This window comes from Saimiri boliviensis, chromosome 19, assembly GCF_048565385.1.
Source record: "Saimiri boliviensis isolate mSaiBol1 chromosome 19, mSaiBol1.pri, whole genome shotgun sequence".
NCBI classification, from domain to species: domain Eukaryota; kingdom Metazoa; phylum Chordata; class Mammalia; order Primates; family Cebidae; genus Saimiri; species Saimiri boliviensis.
The window spans coordinates 13,011,642-13,034,514 of NC_133467.1; the positions used below are offsets into that span (position 1 = coordinate 13,011,642).

Below are 22,873 nucleotides of genomic sequence, written 5' to 3' on the forward strand. Positions count from 1 at the left end.
ACGGGCCTGAGCCTGCCCTTTCTTCTTCACTGGCTGCCACGCAGCACAGACACAAGTGTTTGTAATCTCTTCTCTTCCTTGTGAAAATCCCCATGGGGTCTGTCACTAACTTGTCCCCCAGCAAAGAGCAAATCCCTCCCAGAACTCAGAGGCAGGAAGGGAAGGGGAGAGTGATACAGCAGAGAAGAAACCACAGAAGACAAAGAAAAGCGGAAAGAGGAGAAGGAAAGGAAGCACATACCAGCCTTCGGGACATGGGGGTCTTGTCGTCCTCAGGAAGATGCTGCTCCAGAGCCAGGACTATGCAGTTGGCGATGATGGTGGCCAGAATCATGTACTCAAACGGCGTGGGGAAGTGGAGTTAAGGAACAAATTCACCAAACGAGAGAGACGCAGCCTCCAAGATGGCCGTGCCCATAAGCACACAAGCTCTACCAACCCGCATTGTGCCTGTGCAGTCTGCATGGTTTATATTTGTAAACAGGCAAATATAGGCCCTAACAGGCAGGACAGCGAATGGCCCGTAGCATGTGAAACCACAAACATTTGTGCCTGGTCTCTGAACACAGAGCATCTTCTCCAAAAAAAGAACGTATGTAGCCAACACATAATATAGTTGGGCATATGGCGGACACTTCAGTTATTGAGTGAAATCAATAACAAATCCAATAAACAGAGCTGACAATGGAAGCGGGAAGAGGGGGGGAAGGAACGTAATTAATGCCACAGCAAACCCCTGTTTTCCCCAGCCTTCCAGCTGCTGGACTGGGTAACGATGCTTGTGCACAGATCCAGCTGCTGCAATTCTTTGCTGTCTCTGGGCTCACAATTGGAGTGCCCGCTTCTAGAACCTCTGCTCCACTGAGTAACAGAAGATCCCCTGGAAAAGAAACAATTCTCTCCATGTGAGCTTCCTTCTATTTTAAAATTCCATTCAGCAATGTACTTCTGGCGGCCAGGAGAGGCTTGCTCTGTCTCACCTTATTTTCTTCTAAGCATCTGCATCTATAAGAAAGAGACTGATCACGAGTCTAAATCCAGCACGGCCAAGTCCAGTCCTCTGAGAACCACACTGCAATGAACGAATGCAGGCTTTTTTTCTGTTAGATGTTTTTGAAAATAGGTGAGGGGCTCCCTGCACCCTTTCAAAAAACAGGACTATGACTCGGGTGCCAGCATCCTGATACTCCTGCAGGAAAGTTTTGCCATATGCTGGAGGGAGGTGGGAAGGACTGTCAGAAAAGGGAGAGGGTACAGTGGCTCACCCCTGTGATCCCAGCACTTTGGGAGGCCAATGCGGGCAGATCACAAGGTCAAGAGATTGAGACCATCCTGGCCAACATAGTGAAACCCTGTCTCTACTAAAAATATAAAAATTAGCTGGGTGTGGTGGTGCATGCCTGTAGTCCCAACTACTTGGGAGGCTGAGGCAGGGGAATCACTCAAACCCAGGAAGTGGAGGCTGCAGCGAGCCATGATCATGCCACTGTACTGCAGTCTGGAGACAGAGCGAAGACTCTGTCTCACCAAAAAAAAAAAAAAAAAAAAAAAAACGGAAAGAGAGAGGGAATCACCAGCTCCCAGCGCTGTCATTCTCTGTGTTAGGATTTCATTCTATAATTACTGTTACAACAAACACAAGTTTGCTACCGCAACGGCTCTTGCTGAGCAACCTGTGCTCTAGAAGATTCTGGAATCCAGGCAGAAGAGGAGCAGTAGATCTAGCAGAGTGGAGGGAAGAAAAGGCACTGTCCCTGTTTCCCCACATACCCAGGCAGGCTGTGGAGGGTGCAGGGCCTGGAACCCTCTCATGGAGTACAAGAGAGCAAATCCCAGCTATCCCCACAATGCCCCCCATCCTCTCAGGCTATCTACGGCAGTAACACAACATTAAGTTAGCACCCAGGGCATCTCTGGGGAGGGCAGGGAAGAGGGCTTAGGGCAAGTATGCAATGGGATGTGAGCTGTTGACCAGTTGCTCTGGTCTTGGCGCCGGCATGGGGGCTACAGGGCTGAGATGCTGGCTGTGTGTGAACCCCAAGTCCTTCTCTTAATCCTCATTTAGCTGTGCCTTCTCCTCCCCCACCACCGTCCATCCCTGAGTCACACTGGAGAGTCACACTCACTGGCCAGCAGTTGACCACCATCCTTCCTTCCCACACATCTCTTAACACTCACACAGCACACAGATCCCAGAGACTGCTCCACGGGCCTCTGCTGCCCTGAGGCTCAGCCACTGGAACTAAAAATGGGCCCAGCCTCAGAGAACCTCAGAGCCTGTCCACTGCCTCCACACCCCACTGTGCCTACTTAAACCCTCCCATTCAGAGGGGAGCCTCCCCGCATGGAAAGTCCTGCAGCACCCATGGGCATTCCTCCTCCTTCAATCACTCTGGGTGCCAAGCCCTGAGAGCCAAACATGCCAGCAGACACACACCACAGATGCCCACCCAACTAGCAAGCCCATCTTCTCAGGACTGGCCCCCCAACACACGGCCGCCCATGCCCAGGCCACCCATGCCCACTGATTGCAGGGAAGAGCTCCTCACCTCCCATCATGGCTGTAACCCAGACCTCTGAACAAATGCAGAGCGACCAGAAACCACCCCAGGACCCAGTGTCTCATAAGCCTTCTGAGCAGTCTAGGTGGCCCTGGGCCTGGCACAGGCACCTAGATTCCCAGACTCATCCTGCAAATTAAAGATGGAAACTTGGCCACAATGGTGGCCAAGGAATCCATACCCTTTCCTGAAAACATGCTTGGGGGATGGGTCCAGAAAGGGAACTGACGACATGTATACAAGTCATTGACGAAAAACAATAGAAACTGAGAGTGTTGAGAGCAGTGTTCCTAAAATGCAGGCCATGAAATACTAGTGCTATAGGAACTTGCCATCAAACCAGTGAGGGGAGGTCTGGGTTGGATGAAGTTCAGCAGGTTTCTCCTCAGCAGGACTTCTTGAAGCCTTTAGTACTTTTGCATAAAGTGTACACACACCCCATCATACCCCATCACACACACACACACGCACACACACACGCACACACACACACGGGGTTGTAGACAGCCCACAGCATTTCCCAAACTTGCTTCACCTTGCAACTCTTGTTTTCAGAGCATCTCTCTTGAACAGTGTTCCCAGGAACATACCTGGGCAGCCTGACACAAAGGGTGGGTCTCTCTGCCAGTCCCCAAGAGTTGGAGGAGGAGGGCTGGTGGCTCTGACTGGGGTGAAACCAGGGCCTCTTCCATGTTGTCCCCTGTCCTTGTTCCTAACAAAAGTATTCACAATAGTGTGGGGCTCACCTGGTCACTCCCCACGGCTGGAAATGGCACATGCAATTTCAGACACCTGCTTAGCAGATCCAAGCCCAGCACCTGTCCTGGGAGGTAGGACTGGGCAAGAGTCCTTTCTCATTCAAGCTGCAGACCTCTCGCCTTCTCATGGGTCTATGTGGGGTCTATGGTTGTTTTGGGAGGGTTGAATCTTCTTCCCCTGAAAACCTGAAAGTGATAGGCACAGGCTTAAAAGTAGATGGGTTCTTGGTGCTGAGTTTGCAAGTAAGACAGGTCCTGGCAGCCATGTGCCTCCGAGGCCCCCCAACTCACAATATCCGCTGGGACCACGGCAGCTCCTCCACTGCTGACTCCCTGCTCCCACGTCCATGCCTGCCTCTTCCTGGCCAACTAATCCAAGTATATTGCTCCCTGGAAGGACCTTTAAGCTCAACTAGCCCAGAATGTCCAAGTACAGATATGTGAGGTTTGTGTGGACACAGAGTAGCTCAGGAAGGTGTGGCCGTCACCACTGCAGGATGCTCCGGGTCGGGGAATGGCTCTTGGGCCAGGTGCTGATGAGTCAAACTCCCCGTGACTGCCCAGGTATCTGGGTGGCTGAAAATTCATGAGGTCTTGCTGCTACCCAAGGCCCTAAGGCTAGAATCTAAAGTTAGGAGTTTGGTAATTCACAGGTTCTGAGCAGACCCTATTCTCACTTCCTCTCCAGTCAAATCCTCTGCCCAATATCTGATGTGGAACCCATTCAGAGCAGCCATCTTCTGGCTTAAAAAAAATTTTTTTTTTTTTTTTGCTTAATATTTTTTAAACCGTTTAGATGTATATACCCTTGAGAGAGATGTCCCTTTCGGCCTTATAGAGCATCTAGACCTCAGAATGAATTCATGGCTGCGGGAAGGAAGAAGCTGCCGTGACAACGTGGAGACTCCGCACGTCGGTGGGGTAGGTGAAAGAATGCGTTGTGGCAGGGAAGTCTCAGGCGAGGTGAGCGGAAGAGACTATGCAGCTCTGCCTGGGCCCCAGCCACCCTCCCTCACATCCCTGTTCTTTAACCTCTTTTCCTCTTCCCTGTCTGGAGAAGCACAAAGATCAGGCATTTCCATCTGGGTGCTTCTGCCGCCACCTGCCATGGCCTTTATCTTTCCGGTCATACATCAAGATCCAGCTGAAATGTCACCTTGTCAGTGAAAGTTTCTCCCCGTGCCCCACAGCTCTTTGAATTGTGGGACTGGATTATTTCTTCTCCTACTTAAATCCCCAAGAAACTGTATCTTGAAAGCAGGAGTTTTGCTCGTCTCTCTACTGGCAATGCTTAGCAGAGCTCCAGGTACACAGTAGGAGCTTCGTCAATGTTCGCTGCAGATAGGAATTCATAGGAGGCATTCACTGAGGAGCCATTATAAAGACAGGGCTTTGCTTACCCACTCTGGCCCAGGCCAGGGTTCCCGCTCACTCCCACCCTTGCAGGCTGCCTCAGAGGCGCCACTGCCATTGCTTCCCAACAGCAAAACTTCACACCCAAAAGCCATGGCTCTGCTCTATCCGCAAAGGGAAGAGAGCCTAGATGGCAAATCACAGCCACCCACCGGTCAAGCTAATGCACCTCCACCTAGCAGACTGGACAAAGACATGACTTGGAAAGGTCAAAGGAAGCTCCCAGTTGCCACGGCCTCAAAGACCATCATCACCCTTCATGGCAACCACAAGCAGGGACACGACAGAAGCCGCCGGGCGCGGTGGCTCAAGCCTGTAATCCCAGCACTTTGGGAGGCCGAGGCGGGTGGATCACGAGGTCGAGAGATCGAGACCAACCTGGTCAACATGGTGAAACCCCGTCTCTACTAAAAATACAAAAAATTAGCTGGGCATGGTGGCGCGTGCCTGTAATCCCAGCTACTTAGGAGGCTGAGGCAGGAGAATTGCCTGAGCCCAGGAGGCGGAGGTTGCGGGTGAGCCGAGATCGCGCCATTGCACTCCAGCCTGGGTAACGAGAGCGAAACTCCGTCTCAAAAAAAAAAAAAAAAAAAAAAAAAAGAAGTCTATCCAGGACTCTGACTCTTTCGGTCCTGGAATTCAGTGACACTCGTTCCACTCGGTGCTTGACACTGAATACATTTTAGGAAAGAAAATCTATCCCTGGTGTCCAGATTGCTTGTTTTGAAACCTTGAACAAATGGAGCTGATAAAGCAGTGAGGATGGGGAGCCGCAGGACAGGCCCCTGCCTGCCTCACTCATCACGGCGCTTGGCACACAGTGGACCTCCAGTAACTGTTATTTTATTAATAAATTAATACTCAATTGATAAATAAATCATATAGGGAAACTAGAGCCAGAGGTATCCTTATGAAAGGTAACTTTTAAAAAGTTCAGGCCGGGCGCGGTGGCTCAAGCCTGTAATCCCAGCACTTTGGGAGGCCAAGGCGGGTGGATCACGAGGTCAAGAGATCGAGACCATCCTAGTCAACATGGTGAAACCTCATCTCTACTAAATATACAAAAAATTAGCTGGGCACGGTGGCGCATGCCTGTAGTCCCAGCTACTCCAGGGGCTGAGGCAGGAGAATTGCCTGAACCCAGGAGGCGGAGGTTGCGGTGAGCCGAGATCGCGCCATTGCACTCCAGCCTGGGTAACAAGAGCGAAACTCCGTCTCAAAAAAAAAAAAGTTCAAATAGGTGTACACATGATCTATTTTAAAAAGAAAATAAATCAGCATACATGGAAGATCCTTTTCTTTTTTTTTTTTTTTAAAGAGAAGGGAGAGAAGGAGGAAAAAACTCTGTCTTGCTGGGAAGATGATGAGTCTTCTCTCAGCAGTGGGGTTATTTTCACTTTCTTCTTTACTCCTTTATCCATTTTCTGAGGGTTTGAATGAGCATGTGCTCATTTATAACAATAAAATCAATCAAAGCTATATGTAACCTGAAAAAACAAACCAACACAAAAATCCATCCCAACCTGAGAGTGAGGAGGAAGGTGATGGCCAGAGAAATCAGAAAAAGACTTCGGAGAGCATTAAATGCAAGAGAATAAAGGGACCTGGCCAAAAGGAGGAAATGGCCATGAAAGTGCTTTGAAACCTGCAAAAGACGCCCCTGCTCCTGCCTTTCCTCCTGTACCAGCTCACTGCTGGCTAGGGGCCTCATTTCATAAACTTTCCAGCAATCTCCTCCAATACCCCTTCACTCCTCGCTCCCTCTAAGCCCATTAGTGAGGACCTGTGTCACTCCAGCTCTCTTTCTAGTCTAGCAGTTTCAAGACAATCATTAGGGAAATGATAAAAATAGGTTCATTTATTGATTTATCTCCTTTACCCAATGCTCCTTCCTTCCAACGGTTGACTTGTTTCCTTAGCAACACGGCTAATTTGAGCAGCACGACTCGGCCTGCACACCTGCCATTTGTTCATTTCTTTCTTGAAGCATAGAAGGCTGGGGCAAGGGTGGTGATGCTGGTTCTGCTGTCACCAGAGCCCTGGGGGTCTGGCCTGGAGCTGAGCCTTCCTCTGCCTGGACCTGAAGAGCCTCCCCATCACCACCTCTCAGGTGTAGATCTGCAGGTACAGGCCAGGAAAGGACTTCGTCAGGCCTCAGACAGTAAACAGTGGGTGTCCCTGGGCAAACGTGCATTTCTATCACCACCAAGGGCTGATCCTGACACCCTTTGCACTCAGCTGTCTTCTCCCAGAGCCTGACATCCGTACACTAAGAAGGCCATGCTCTGAGGGATAGGGGGACACCAGGGACAGGCAGGCAGACAGAAGGCTGTGCGCTCTCCCAACTCCAGCCTAATGGGGAATATAATTTTGTACGGAGCAGCCAGTGGGCACTTAGGCACTTCCTGGCAACTCCTGTGAAGGTATAGAAGAGCCCACAGTCCGAGGGAAGGCATCCCTGAGCCTCCTTTACCCATTTCCACCCCTCACCCCAGGCCCAGAACAATCTCCCTATGAGAAGACCTGTCTGCTTTTCTCCCTTCAGCCTCATGTTTTTGGATGTCTTTCCACCTCTTCCTCACGTGCACATAAATACCATCCTAATAAGTGGACTTTGACTCAAAGATAGTAACAGAGAAAGATCCCTGGCTAGTCTGTGATTCCCTCAGCGCATGAAACCAAACAGACATTTTACATGTGAACAGGAGTTCAATGCAGCTATCCAAGGATTCTCTGTAACTTCAGAATCTTCTTCAAGACCTGGAATGCCATGGAGAAAATGTAACTTGGTAATGGAAATCAGAGCCAGGGCTCGGACTCCAAAAGCTGTCCCAAAACGGTACTGGAGTCAAGGGAGGATGATGACCATCCATTCCCACAGAGCCAAACCAGAAACACAAAAGGACTGAAGCCTAAAATGATGCAGGAATCTGAACTCCCTCTGAAAACTGTAAGGTGTTGCACAGATACAGTTACTTTCATTATCCTACTGACTCAATCTTTCAGCAGCTACTGTGGCCCGATGCTCTGGGGAAAGCATCTCTTGGTGGCCACAGACTCCGGCCCCCAGGAGTGGGCTGCCTGGCTGTAGCCATGGGCTGACATGGAGGAGACCAACCCCAATAAAGAATTTAAAAGAAAATTATGGTAATGGGCCTCCGGGAAAAGAGCAAAGACATTTGGCTCAGAACCTCCAGAGAATACGGAAAGCGCATCCAAACACCAGTCCCCAGAGGAGGATTTATGAAGCTGATGGCTCTGATGCAATCTCTCCCAGTGATTAGAAGGGATATTAATCACACCCAAGGCCAGGGCTAAGAACAGGAGGGGTTGAACCATCACAGAAATCTGGCTCCAGTTCCCACAGACCCTGATGGAAATGCAGTGAGATCATGCTGGTGAGGTCATACGCCCCTCATCTGAGCCGACTGAGAACGATACCTCTGTCCTGGAGGGACAACAATACCAAAGACATGAGACCTTGTGCCTAAAACCCAGACATAGCAACATTAATGGCAGCCCGAAAGAGACCAACTTCAGCAGTGTGTCTGCATCCTTCATGGTCTTCCTCACCTTCCTAGAAGCAGACATTCTTACAGAAATCTCCACCTCCAAACCTGTCTATACAAAATGAAGATTCAAACCAGCCCAGTTCAAACAGGCCTGGCCTGGCCAGGCACAGTGGCTCATGCCTGTAACCCCAGCACTTTGGGAGGCTGAGGAAGGTGAATCACTTGAGATCAGGAGTTCAAGACCAGCCTGGCCAGCGTGGTGAAACCCTGTCCCCGTGATTAACAAAAAAAGTTAGCCGGGCATGATAGTGCATGCCTGTAATCCCAACCACTCGGGAGGTCAAGGCAGGAAAATCGCTTGAACCCAGGAGACGGAGATTGTAGTGAGCCGAATCACGCCACTGCACTCCAGCCTGGGCGACAGAGTGAGACTCTCAAAAACCAAAAACAGAAACAAAAAACAGGTCTGGCCAGGCCAGCTCCCTTCCTGGAGGGATGTTTCACATTTTCTCCAGATCATGCCGTAAAATAGAAGTGAATATGAGGTAAGAAGATGGAGGGCCAAGAGGACTTTCCAATGCCTCTCAACAAGCCGCCCCACCCTGCCCAGGTAAGAGGGCCCAGGTGAAGAGATAAGCTATGGTGCAAGGATGGCCCAGGCCTCCTTCTGTACTTGTCTGCACTCACTCCCACAGCCGCCCTGGCAGGACACGGCAGCCCAAAACAGATCAACCCAGAAAGGGAATACATGGACGGAACTATTCCTGGAGATTCTGAGGGGCTACAGATGAACTTTTCAATTCTCCGAAAATAAATGTCAACCTTCCAAATTTATCAATATATAGACCATCTTCCTATGTGGGTGGTCCACACTTTCAGGTTTCTTGTGTCTGTTCTGGGCTAACCAACAGAATGTGAACCACACATCACCTCCAAAGGGCAAGAGGGCTACACCCCTGTGTTTCTCCATGTGACAGTTAGCAGCACACGACTCTGGCTGCAAACCTGGAAGTTTACATGCATATTCCTTCCTCCCCTCTCCCACCATGGCAAGAGATGTGCCCTGTCAACCAGCAGAAAACATGAAAGAAGGCTCTGCAGACCCCATACTGTCCCATTTCATCATCTCACTGCTTTCCTTAGTGCAATTTTTCTCACCACCCAACCCCGTCTTAAAAAAAAAAAAAAAAAAAAAAAAAAATCAGACTAAAAAACCAACCCCCCTTTCTTTTTTAAAAAACAAAACAAAACAAAACAAAAATGCATCATGTGACTTCCAGCCTTCACATCAGTTTTTTAACTTTGGTTTCCATGGTGGTGGGATGCACCCTGCCATCGCCATGATGACAGCTGCCTCTGTTCAAATTCACCATCTGACAGGCAGTCCTGAACACACACACCCCTCTCTTTCTCAATCCTCCCTACTCTCTCGCTCTCTTCCCTCCTCTCTCTCTTCCCCCTTCTTGCCGTCAAGAAGATGGAAATGCTATCACACCTACTCTTAAAGACTTAAAACCTAATGAATGAAAGACAAATAACGCAATATTAAGAACATACCACAGAGGCCTTTTGTTTGCCAACACAATCCTGCCGCTCTCTCATGGAGGTCCATGAACTCAGTTACTCAAAACAAAAGATCCTGAGCATTACCCATTTAATGCTGGCTGTGAAGCCAAGTCCAAATTCTCATTACTTTAGATGAAAGAACTCCCAAGTGGCTCCCAGGACCCTACCCTACCCTCTGGATAAAATGACTGAGAGGAAGTGCGCATGATTGCCACTTTGGTGAACCGACACTCAGGTCAGTTCCAGACACATCGGGGCCCTGATTCCCAAAGGATGGGGAGTGCTGGTTCTGAGAAAATCAGACAGTACTGGCTCCCTCCCTCCTCCCACCGCCTGTGCCCCTTGCAGTTACAGACAGCGGGGTAAGTCTTAACAAATTCACTTGTTTTGTGTGTGACTAGATCCTGGACTCAAAACGCTGTCATTCAACGTGGTTTTGGTGAACAGGAGACAAATGATTGAACGCTACAGAAAAGGGAAAAAAGAAAAGGGGAGTATTAAAAGCCTCTGGAAGAAAACAAAACAGCAGTGGGAAAATTACCTGTTTCAGAAATGAGAATTTGTGTTGTGATGACACACTGATGAATTGGAGCCCATCGAGAGTTCTGGCAGCAACACGCATTTCAGGGAAGACAATGATGAGGTGCAATCGGCAACCCCACCCAGGACAACACCCCACTTCATATCAACACTGCCATCTTGGAACTGAGACAGCGTAAAGAAAATGAAAAGCCTTTTGTGAAAGAGTCCATAGATCACCTGTGGGAGAATGTTTGTCTTCCTCTGAAACCTCTGCAACTGTGCCCTAGCGTTCGAAGACACCTACTGAGCCTGCAAACCACGTGAGAAAACGTTGAAGGAACTAGGGATACTCAGCTTGGAAACGCAAGACTTGAGAAACACATCACAGCTGCTTTCAAATATCTGAAGGGCTAGCTTGTAATAGGGGGCTCAGATGTTTTCTAAGTTATTCTGGATACAAAGACTAAGACCCAATGTGCAGAGTACCCGTCCAAAGACAGATCTGGAGCAATAGAGAGAAGAACTGCCACTGTTCCACAAGTGAATGAACTATTGCGTTAAGTAGAAACTAGGTCTTGTGCTAACAGAGGTTTAACATAAGGGGGAAAAGCCCCAGTGTGTAGCACTGGAAAATTTATGGGGTATAAATACTCTCCCCATGGACAATTTCAAGCTACCAACTTGACATCACTAAACATGGAGTCTGGAAGAGACACACACAGAAGACACTCAAAAGCCGGGACAAGCCAGTTCAAGCACAGCACTTACTGTGAGTTCCACACGCCCAGGGGAGTGTCCAGGATGTTAAGGAGGTGACTCCTGTATTTGATGGTAGTCATGCTGGATCAACCTTCCTATGAGTAAGGGGTGAACCAACCAGGTAGGAAGCAAGGTCAACAACTCTTAGTCACTTGCTCCAAGGGCCTCCTGGGTGAGCCCTACTCTGTCCTTCAGCCTCAAATGGCCTCCTCAGCTAGACCAGCGTTCAGGACATCTGGCCCATCCCCCTCATCACAGAAGGCTGTTACCTGTGCAGCTGGAGGTGTGTCAGAAGCAGCCACAGGTGAATGGCTTTGCCAATGCAATGCAACGTAAGAATTAATCACCGCATTCTCTCAGGCTACATTTCAAGATACTCCAGGGGCTCCTGCTATTTCAACATAGCTTGCAAAAAAACTGAGAGGAAGCAGCCAAGACGTGATCAAAGCACATTCAAAGGAAACAGAAGGAAGTCAGGTAATGGACTCCCCTCAGTCTAGAAGATCAGTGGATCTCAGCCATGGCTGGACCACAGAATCACCTGGAAACCTTTTCAAAATTAAGGATACAGGTGTCCTGTCTCTGGAAATTCGGGTTTAATTTGTCTTGCCTGCAGTCTAGGTATCAGAATTTCTAGAAGTTCCCAGGCTGATTCTGATGTGCAGCCAGGCTTTGAATGCTGGGGCCAAGAAAGTTAATGGTGTCCTCTAATCAGGTGAGAGAACAATGATGGAAACTAGAATCCCAGTGGCACTACAGTGGGAATGACAGGCGCCTTAGAGTTTTACTATTCCAACACACTCAGTTTAGAGATGTAGATACTGAGACCAGAAAAGGAATGAGACTGTTCTAGAACCAGGGCTAGAAACCTCTTTGGACTCTCAGCCCTATACCCTGAAAAGCTTGGAAAACCATTATCAGAATAGTTAAATAACGTTCCCTGGTCTCTTAACTCCAACTGAGAATTCTAAAAGAAAAAGATCTAGGGATCTTTTTATTTGAGCTGCTTCCTCCTTCCCAGGAGTATTCAATTGTTCTCAAAGAGCTTACTTCTTAAAGTAGTTTGCCTTTCTTATAGCTATTGAAGAGCCCAGCAACCATTCTGAGATGAGTGCTTGCCTAAGCGTCCATCTATTCTCCCATCTGCTGAGATCTGCTCTTGGTTTTACACTAGGTAGAAGTCCGCTGCCTACTGAGTCCTATACTATCATTTCACAAAGTTCTCCACCAATATATTTGAGAAAGAAGAACATTAACCATTTTTCTAAGTCACTGTTTCTGATTCTCACTGGATCTCTGCTGGGTGGCTTCACCTCTATGAATATCTTCATCTTGTCCACTCCTATTTTTTCTTATGTAAGTCCTTTCTTGTTAGTCATGATCTTTACATCCACCCTCCTGTGCCCCAAACACCAAAAACATATACTTGCTAAGGATGAGGGAGCCCCAGAAGAGAAAGAAGGGACTAGACAGAAGATGGCTGGGCACAGAAAGGGAACAGAGGAAAGAAGAGAAAATGTGACAAAAGCAGGCTGGCACTTGGTCAGGGGCCCTGGGTTCTAGTCTCTGCTCTGCCACTTACTGAGGGACTTACAGCAAGTCACTTAACCTCTATGGCCCTCATTTCTTATATAGGTAAGCGTGAGTTTGCTTAGAGTTTCTCTTCATTCTCTCTAAGTCTAATATTCCAGCATTCTGTGATGCTAATGAGGAACATGATGGGAAGGGAAATGGAGGAGAAAGAAAGACCATTCATGATTACAACTGAGAGACACCACCTTTGCTGAAATTACTCACGAGGACATCCCACAATAACATTCAAAATGGAAACCCTGGCACGCCCAGGGACACCTTCAAAGGGTCTAAAGTCCATGGAAATACTTCCAGTTGTCAAGCATAGGAGCTCCAGACCAGTTGGATTGGCTAGAAGCTTCTCTAACAGGCAGTTAATGAAAAGCTAGAATCCTCACACTGGTGGCCTGGGGGTGAACCACTGTAGAAAAAGGCAGCTTTTCTATAAACCTACTATAGGCCTTTTCTATATTCTTTATCAAGATATAAGAGTCTTTCTGCAATCTCTCTATACCCCAACCCTGGTTTCCTTAAAAAGCTGCATTCGGTATGTGAAATTTCAAGAGGAGGTCATGAAGGCTGCCACCTCCACACTACTGCTCACACTATGGGTACCTCAGAACAGAAAGGACTGAGGGTAGACTTCTTCGAGAACTGGAAAAAAGAAAATGGACTTTCCATGCTAATATCGAAAAGGGAACTGGCATTTCCAAACCAAACGCCCTCTGCAGAGTGCTAAAGCATCTGTGGTGGTGGAGTTTTGGGGGTGGTGGGGAAGACAAAATAGTGAAGATCTCAGATTCCAACTCAAGCTCGCATCCCAGTGACCCACGGAGTAGGATGTCTCAGGTCCATTTCACGACGACCATAACGATGGAAAAGAGATCATTGCTCTTCTCCTACCTACTGATCCTTCACTCCTCCATGAGTTAGCCTCATACCCAATGATGCTGCAGATACGTACAAGTAGTTCACACTGTCATCCTAAAAAGATATTCTGTTAGGGAAGAGTACCTGCTGGTCTTCCAGTCTCACGCAAGGCAGCATGGAACAATGGAAAGAGAGCAGCCAGTAGCACCAGTCAGACCGTATCTACCTGTGACCTTAGGCTAATCATATCATCTATCAAACGAGAACAATATCCACTTCACACAGGGTTGGATTAAACGATAGATTCCTCCAGAGCACACTGTAGAGTGTCTGTCATACAACAGGCATTCATTAAGGATCAGTTTCCTCCATCCACTCTCAGGGATGCCTACTGAGGAACAGAAAGCTGTCCTCTGTAGGGCCTGGAGGGGGTCCCTACAGAGTGATAGTAAAATTATATGATTTTAAAAACATGAAGGAAAGAGAGAAAGAGAAACAGTAAGGCCTAGGATTATGCAGGTTGTTCTGTATCCAGCCTTTTTTGCAGTGAAAGTATAGAAAGTTGCTAGAAGTTCTAATTTCCAGCTGGGCATGGTGGCTTACATCTATTATCCCAGAGTTTCGGAGGCCAAGGCAGGTGGATCACCAGGTCAGGAGTTCAAGACCGGTCTGGCCAAGATGGTGAACCCCCATCTCTATTGAAAATACAAAAATTAGCCAGGTGTGGTGGCCGGCGCCTGTAATCCCAGCTACTCGGGAGGCTGAGACAGGAGAATCGCCTGAACCTGGGCAGTAGAGGTTGCAGTGAGCCGAGATCGAGCCACTGCACTCCAGAGACTCTGTCTCAAAAAAAGAAGTTCCAATTTCCTAGAATCTATTCCTTTGCTTTGCTCTCCTGAGCCTGTCTACTGATGTTTGTGACAGAAATGAGCTCAGTCTTTCTGAGTGGGCATTTGTTACTCTTTAATCATTGCCAGGGAAAGAGGTTACCCAGAGATGTAACATGCTGATCCATAGAACTTCAGGTAGGGGGAGGTGGTAGGGCAGATGGTGATCTCAAAAATAAATAAATACCTCTCTACGAGAAGGGACGGTGCTCTTGCCAAAGTAACCAGATCCTCGGATTGACATAGGCCCATATTCCCCAGACCTGCTCCCTCCTCGTGTTACCACATCCACCTACTCACCCCACCTCCAGACAAGCCCACACCCTTCAACTGCTCCTCATATCAACAGACTAGAAGAACACATGCAAACTTGTGCATCCATATGGCTCAGTGATTTCACAAATACAAATTTCCATGCAAAAACAATCCAAAGTTAGCAGAAAGGAGAGGCAGTTCCTTTAACTTTGTAGGCCCACTCCTTAATTTCTTTTGAGTGTTCTGTCTGGTTTCCAGAAGCCAAGTGGTGCTTCCTAATTCTCCATTCTCATCCACAACAGTAAACATTTCCCACAGGTAAAATGCCCCTAATATCCCTAGTAGAGGACCTTCGCCAGGGTCCTCTTCATTAGGCACATTTCCAAGAGTTCCAAGCAATGGCGTTTTCTCCTTCCCCCACGTCACCCTAACCCTTCATGAAACTCCCTCCATAGTTCATGGATTCCAATCTTTTCTCTCTTATTTGATAAAACAAACATAGAGACCCTAGATACCCAAGAAATCTAAGCAGACAGGAAGTAGTTCGCTAGGAGGCTGGCAACCCCCAGGAATAAAATCTGCCCAGATGCCAAGAATCCAACGGGGATTCATCTACATGCCACCCATCAAGCCATCTGAAATTTCTGGCTGCCATTTTTGTTCAAACAAAGACAAAATCAAGTGAGTTTGTTTAAGGTTAGAGATCATTTTAAGAATCCTATCTGTTTTTATCCAAAGCTTGCTGGGAAAATTCTGCATCATTATTGCTCCTGAAGATCTGTTTTCTGATTGTAAATCCAAATGGGTTCTTAGATACAATACCGGCATAAAATCAGCATTAGAAACACACAAAGGAAAACAGGTTTTGATGTAGATATTTTAAATTTTATTTTTAAAAATGTAAACCCAATAACTTTGGTAAGGAAGAAAAAAAGGCTTATGGAAAGACTATTTAGCTTCAGTGATTCAGAGCAGCGGCTCTGGTCCAGGCCTCCAGCTCTTACTGGGCAATCTTAAGGGTAGGAGTTAACCTCTTCACACCTTAATCCTTCTCATTATGAAAGGCAGTAAACAAGAATGCCTATCTCCAGAGGATGGTCATGAATAATCAGTGCAGTACTCCATGGGCAGCACTTAGCACAGTACTGTGGCATATAGTAAATGTTCAGTAAGTGTTACCTATTTATAGACTCTATCAACATTAATACTAATAACCCATATGTTTGCAAAGGGCTTTCATACGCATTAGCCAATGCTAACCTCACAACAGTCTCATGAGCAGGGAAAGTGACCTGCACCCCACATCTGAAGACACCGAGGATCGGGGAGGTAACGAGACCAATTCAACATCACGCCCACATTATCTGGAAGCACTCAGGTTCTCGGTAAGAGTCAGGAGGACTCTTGTTAAGTCCTTTTGGTAAGAGTCAGGAGGACCATGAAACTTGGTAAAAGTCAGGAGGAAGTAGGACAGCATTGTCGGAAGGAGAAAAACGTAGCTGCAGAAGTTAAATGTTTACGTATCCATTAACCATATACTAATAACCAAGATTTATTCACAGCTTACTATTTGCCAAACACTGTTCTAAGCACTTTGCACGTATTATCTTATCTGACCCTCACAAAAAGGCTATGATACGCTATTTCCATTTTAAGCAAATGACTATCTCCATTTTACATGTGAAAAGTCCAAGGCAGCATAAAGGTAGGCAGGTTGCCTGAGGCGCACAGCTATGAAGTGGTAGAGGCGACACTGAGATTTGAATCCAGAGGTCATGTATTTAACAATGATACCCTAATGCCCTAATGCTTCCGTGCAGAGACTGGTAAACCCTGAACTCTAAGGTGAAGCTTCCATCAACTGGGCATTGGATTAGATGACATCTAACATCCCTTCAACTCCTGAGATTCTAGGACACAACACTTTTATTGTCCAAGAAAGAAATAAAACATTGTCTGAGTCTCTGAAAATGATACCTAAAGTGGACCTTAGAGAAAGCCAGATAATACATCCTGCTTAAAATAGACATGAAAATGTGTACTGATTTCAGTATAGCATGGGACAAGAATATCTCATACAACATTTTTACAGACAAAATACAGAACTGTCAGCAGGCTAAAGCACAGATCAGAATACTTGAGAAATGCTCAACAGTCAGCGCACACTGATGATGCACTGATGATAAGCAGAAAGCGGGTCCCTGATTCTAACTCTTATTTTTTATCAATTACTCAAATGCAAGCATTAAGTCTGTGCTGATAAATCTGCAGACAACACAGTAATCAGGGTGGGGAGCTCACTCATGCAACAGCAGAGTCCATACACAGTGTGGTACAGAAATCACTTAAACTTTGGAGTCAGACCACGTGGTTCAAGTTCACTGGTGGTGACCTTGGGCAAGCGATTTAATCTGCTTTTGCCTCAGGTTCTCCACATTTAAAATGTGGATAATACACTTGCTTGAAGTACAGCCTGAAACCTGGTAGATGTTCAATAGATGTTAGTTCCTTGTTCTCAATTGAAAAGGATCTCTACAGGATGAACTGTTGGATCAAAAGCAAGGAGATAAAATGTACTTGATATAAACACAGAGTCTTGAATCTAGATTCAAAAATTAAACTGAATGACAACAGAGTGAGAGAAAACTAACTCTGTCATCAATTCATATTAAAAGAACCAGAGATTTTAGTTCACTACAACCTCAAGTCAGAAACAGAATGCTATTTCTGTAAAAAAATTAAAAATTAAAAACATTTTATTAAAAATCACACACACACACACACACACACACACACACACACACACACACTTCAAAAAGTATTTTAATTGGGCCAGGCGCAGTGGCTCACACCTGTAATCCCAGCACTTTGGGAGGCGGAGGCAGGTGGATTACCTGGGTTCAGAAGTTCACAACCAGCCTGAGCAACACAGTGAAACCCCGTCTCTACTAAAATACAAAAAATTAGCCAGGCGTGGCAGCATGTACCTGCAATCCCAGCTACTTAGGAGGGTGAGGCAGGAGAATCCCTTGAACCCAGGAGGCGGAGGTTGCAGTGAGCCAAGATGGCGCCACTGCACTCCAGCCTGGGTGACAGAGCGAGACTCCATCTCAAAAAAAAAAAAAAGTATTTTAATTGAAATGGATGTGTTAAATGCTGATGTTAATATGCATTGTCTTATTATCTGGTAATTAAATAATGTCCCCTCCCCTTGCAAGGATTTTAAACCAATGCTAAAATTATGTGGTATGTGTTACGACACGGTAATAAATAAGGTGCCCTATGAGATCCCAAAGGACAAAGCTAGTCTTATTCGGCCAAGAGAAATCAAGGAAGGCTTCACAGAGGAAGTGACCTCTGAGTACAATCTTAAAGCCAGATTCATTCCAGGTGGAAAAGCACCAAGTACAAAGGCATGGAGGCCTGAAAGAAGATGATGTCTTCAGAGATCAGTAGCCGCCGAAGCAGCTGGAGAGACAGTGATTACAGTGGTCAAGGAAAGCTGGGGCAACGTGCGGAGTGGCTCATGAGAAGCCAAGCCAAGGAGACGCTGCCCAGTAACAAAGGTAATGAATGACAGAACCAAAGGGGATCTTCAGCTTTCGGACTCATTATGCATCCCCTCTGCCTGTGCCGTCCTGTACAGTAGCCACTAGCCATGTGTCGCTATTTAAATTTAACTTAACTAAAATTAAGTAAAATGTAAAATTAGTTCTCAGTCGCATTACTCACAAACCAAGTCCATAAGGGCCACAGGTGCCAAAAGCCATGTCTATCACCACCAAAAGTCCACCAACATGCTGTTCAGTGCCATAAGCTCATCAAGGGAAAAGTAGACTGAGTCTCCACTGCTTTACAAAACAGAAAACAGGAGGAGAAAGAACAGATGGAAGCTATAAGGAGGAGTATTTCCACTCCCGATATCTGAAACTTTTTTAATAACAGAAGAGCACCCTGTCAGTGGAAGTCTTCCAGCTTGACAGTCGTCTTTCACAGTGATGCAGAAAGAGTTTCTGCACTGAATTCCTGCCCTTTGGTGAGATTACTTGTGTTCTATCACGGAAGCCTGGCTGACAGCCCAGTGCAACCATCTCTCTCTAGCTCCTTCGTATCAAATTCCTGTCATACTTGCTCACAAAGTGATGTTTCATTAACAACCACTACTCCTGATAGCCCAGCATCCCAACATCCCAAACAGTGGGAATTTTGTATATGGTAGGTGTTTTTAAATTGTGATTCATAGACCTCTAAAACTGAATGCAAAATGTATGTGCATTTTTCAGGAGAGACAGGTCTATAGCATCAACCAGATGTCAGTAGGATTTGTGATCCCAACATAGAAAGCAAATAAACAAACACTGTACTAGAGAGACCCAATGGTCCCAACACTCCAAAAAGGGTCAGCTAGATGCCATCTAGACACTTGCTCAGGTCACTACTCAGACACTTATTTAGGTCATACTCTAAAGTTGCAGAGTTTTAGACTGACCCTTAGAAACCTAAAGACCATCACCCTACAACTGAATCATTTTAGAACTCAGCATCTGGTCTTCAAGGAGGAGGGAAGTGGAAGAAAAAAAAAAAAGCAGGAAAATAAGCCCAAGGCACAAAAGTTGGATAACTCCGAGTCAAGCTGGGGAAGGTACCATCTGACAACCTCTGGCTGAGATGCCTATTGAACGCTGTCTTGGAAATCTTGGTGGTTGTTTCTATGTTAGCTTACAGAAACAAACACACCCAGTTAGATGTAATACCAGCTTACCAGCTGGGGAACTTTCCCAGTAAATCTAAAGCCTGCTGAGCTATTAGACCACTTTTGAAATAATGACTTTGTTCTAACTATCACCTGATACATGACAATTGCACCAGGATTTACCTCCAGGTCCTATAATATTTCCAGAGCTATAAGAACTGATTTCTAGAACAACATACCAATTCCTCTGTCATCTGGTATAGTTGGAGAAGAACGCTTTGGTTCATTTAACCAAAAATAGTGATGAAGAGCTACTTATATAATCGATATGAATTATAAATCATACAGAGCTCAAAATACAATGAAGTGCACACACCAGTGGAACTATGTTGAATGTAATGCAATGAATGCTTCATTGGCAAGATTCAGAAAGTACTCAACATTCTGTGGTACCCTCGGGGTCACCATAACAAATCTCAGTTGTCATCATACTATACGCCAATGGATAAAGAACTCCATGTAATAAAATGCCGGGTAACAAATACCCTGTCTTTTTTTGTTTTTACAGTGAGAAAGCCTGCATCCAGTAATATAGAAACTGAAAGAATCCTAAGCATAATCATGAAGTAGCTAAATCTTGTCTTTTACAGCCTCTCAATTCCCATGTGATGAGTCTTCACTCCCCTCCCAGCCATCCCCTGCCCTCATACCACCTCCTGGCAACCTCCTGCCCCCCCACTAGGGCCACACGTGGTCTTACAGGTCTTATTCAGGGCAACACAAGGCACTTTGTTGATGCTTCCTGACTCAATAGCAGCCAATCTGCTTATAAATCATCCAATAAAAGTTTACTGAACATTCACTATGTCCCAGCATGTGCTAGGGGCTGGAATTAAATAGGGGCGTGTCCTTTCTCAGAACAGCCTGTTCTCAGTCGTTAAGTCCTGAGAGAAAAAGATAAACTAACTCAAAGTTGATCATGACATATATTTCGCTTAATATGTCCCTGTTCTCAAGGTCATCAGCATTTTGTTAGGGAAGTCTCAAAGCCTCCTTACTACCCAGACCCAAAGTGTTAAGTTTTTCTTAGTAGCAGGGCTTTAACTGGTAAATGAGAGAGATTTAGGATGAGAAAACGCATCAGCAATTTATAAGACTGGCCTTCTAGAAAGGCATTACCAGGCAGATAACAAAACCGTGTACAGCAATGGTTTTCAAAGCATGATCCCAACACCAGTGGCATCAGTATCACCTGGAAACTTGTGACTAACGAAAATTCTCCAGCCCTGCTTCATACCTACTGAACCAGAAACTCTGGAAGTGGGGTCTAGTAATCTGCATTTTAACAAGCACTCCAGGTGATTCTGAGACACGGTTCAGCAGCCAGTGGTGTAGATGAAACAGGCAGACCGCCTATGTCTGATTTCAACACAAAGGACCTAAGTGAGGAATCAGCCTTGACGTTGATGGAAATCGCCTGCTGAAGGGAATGGTCCCTGATAGAAAAGCAGCAAAACAATTCCCAGGGGCACGCAGCTGGAAATGGCCAGGACGTTAGTGAGGGACTGGTGAAAACCCATTTCATGCTTTTTGGCTCTGACCAGCCCCATGAGACAATGGTGTGGAAATTGAGAAAGAGGCACAGAAAGTTTGAAAAACTTCCAACCTACAGCTAAGCTGAAGGCTGGGAAAGGCTCGTGAGAATTCATTTTCCTCCCGGTGCTGGTTTTCAGAGCCTCCGCTCCAGATCCAGAAGGCCACGCACGATATCCCGCATCTCAGCAATGATGCCAGAAACTGAGCACCATCAAGGCTCCATCCATGATCTACAGCAGAGCACTTCTTCCTTTCCCCTCTGGCCTGCTACCCACCATCCACCTGCATCCTTTTTATCCCTCCTCTAAAGAGAAGAAAGATGACCACCCCGCTAACCTTTAATGACACAGCCTTTGGAAAACTCAGGCATATATCCGAAAGAGGCTTTCCAAATTCTCCAGAGATGAGGGGAACTGATGCAGCCCAAATGCAGCAAAAATGCAGCAAAAGACCGAATGCAGCAAAAAAATAAAAAAATAAAAAGAAATTAGAGAGCCTCAAGATTATGCAGAGTTACAACAGTGATTCAAATCAACCGCCCACAGGCAAAAAGACCACACTTGGCACAGGTGCCAGATAGGGCCTCTCTCTGAAGCCTCAGCTGGGCGTATCATTCCCAAGCCCCGCCCACCTGCTTCTGGGATTAACTACGGCTTTACAAATGGGTCTATTTGAGGCTCCTTTTTTTTTTTTTTTTTTTTTTTAATAAGTTAGAGGATTAAGGGTGGAATATTTAGTCCTACAAATTTGGAGCTCAAAATACAATAAAGGAAGCTCCCAAGAAGTACCTACTACTCTGGGAGGTGGCAGGGAGGATGTCTTGGATAACCGACACATTTTAAAGTCATTCACTGCCGTTCCCCTTAATCTGGCTCATCTTCACCTTATAAGAACGCATCTACTAGCTTCTACTCGCTTTCCAAAGATAGGGACGCTGGGGCTCATCAAGGTTTATAAGGAAGCATATTCGGGGTGCTCAGTGGGCAAAGATACACCATAAACATCTCCCTGCAATAAGCTTAATGCTAAGAATCCACGAGGTTGGGGGAGTCTAAAAACTCTGTGCTGTACTTTCTGTCCTTAATTAGGATTGATGCTGGAAACATGACTGATGGGTGAACCCACACATGCATCCTCTCTGTGTAGGTTTAGAAGGCTTGGGGAAAGTAACACTGATCCAAGCCCCTCATGTTTCTATCACTCTTTGGAAGGGACTGCTTTAGAAGCCGCGTGGTGGTGGTGGTGGTAGAGGTGGCGGAGTGTTACACACTGCCTGTTACCCACAACTACCCCTGCTCCCTGTAATTCCTATGAGAATTCACACTGGAATTTGAAAAAGAAATGGTTACAGAGGATTGTTCCTTAGCTTCGTTGCTCAGCATTTATCCGTGTGAAAACCCAAGGTGACAACAGGATTCAGAGTGGCAGGATCTTCCACTTAACCAGGGTCTCTGAGAAGAAAAGGCTAGAAGTTGCATATTTTTGGGGCACTCAGATGTAACAAGGCTGGGTAAGAGGCGGTCATCATAAAAATGGCAAGAAAAAGTGTGTTACAAGATTTTCTCCCGGCTTCCTTTCTGTTGTGTCATGGTCCCACTGCAGGAAACAAAGGTCTTGGAGAAAAAGTGGATTTCTGAAATTGGTCCTCTGTGAGAGACCTTAATCCTATCCAAGAGGAAGACAAATAACCTTCCTTTTCTGAAAATCCTAGGAAAAACCCACACATATAATGAATTATTCACAAAGGCTGAACCTAAAAATGAGAGAGGGAGAAATATAGAAAGATGAAAAGATGGGCAGAAAGAGAAAGTAGACCTGGTGTCTGTCTGTCTCTCTCTCTCTCTCTCTCTCTCTCTCTCTGTCTCTCTCTGTCTCTCTTCTCTCTCTCTCTCTCTTGTTTCTCTCTCTG

At 46.3% G+C, this 22,873-nt stretch overlaps 1 protein-coding gene across 7 annotated transcripts in view; it reads right to left on the reverse strand.

Annotated features, from left to right (window-relative positions):
* The window catches only part of CACNA1E (calcium voltage-gated channel subunit alpha1 E), a 405,974-nt gene that overhangs the window by 301,940 nt on the left and 81,161 nt on the right, over positions 1–22,873 (reverse strand). For all 7 annotated transcript variants that reach the window (XM_074389670.1, XM_074389669.1, XM_074389668.1 and 4 more), the window contains exon 3: positions 242–347. In XM_074389670.1, the coding sequence (XP_074245771.1) occupies positions 242–347 (106 nt within the window). The remainder of the gene's footprint in view (positions 1–241; positions 348–22,873) is intronic.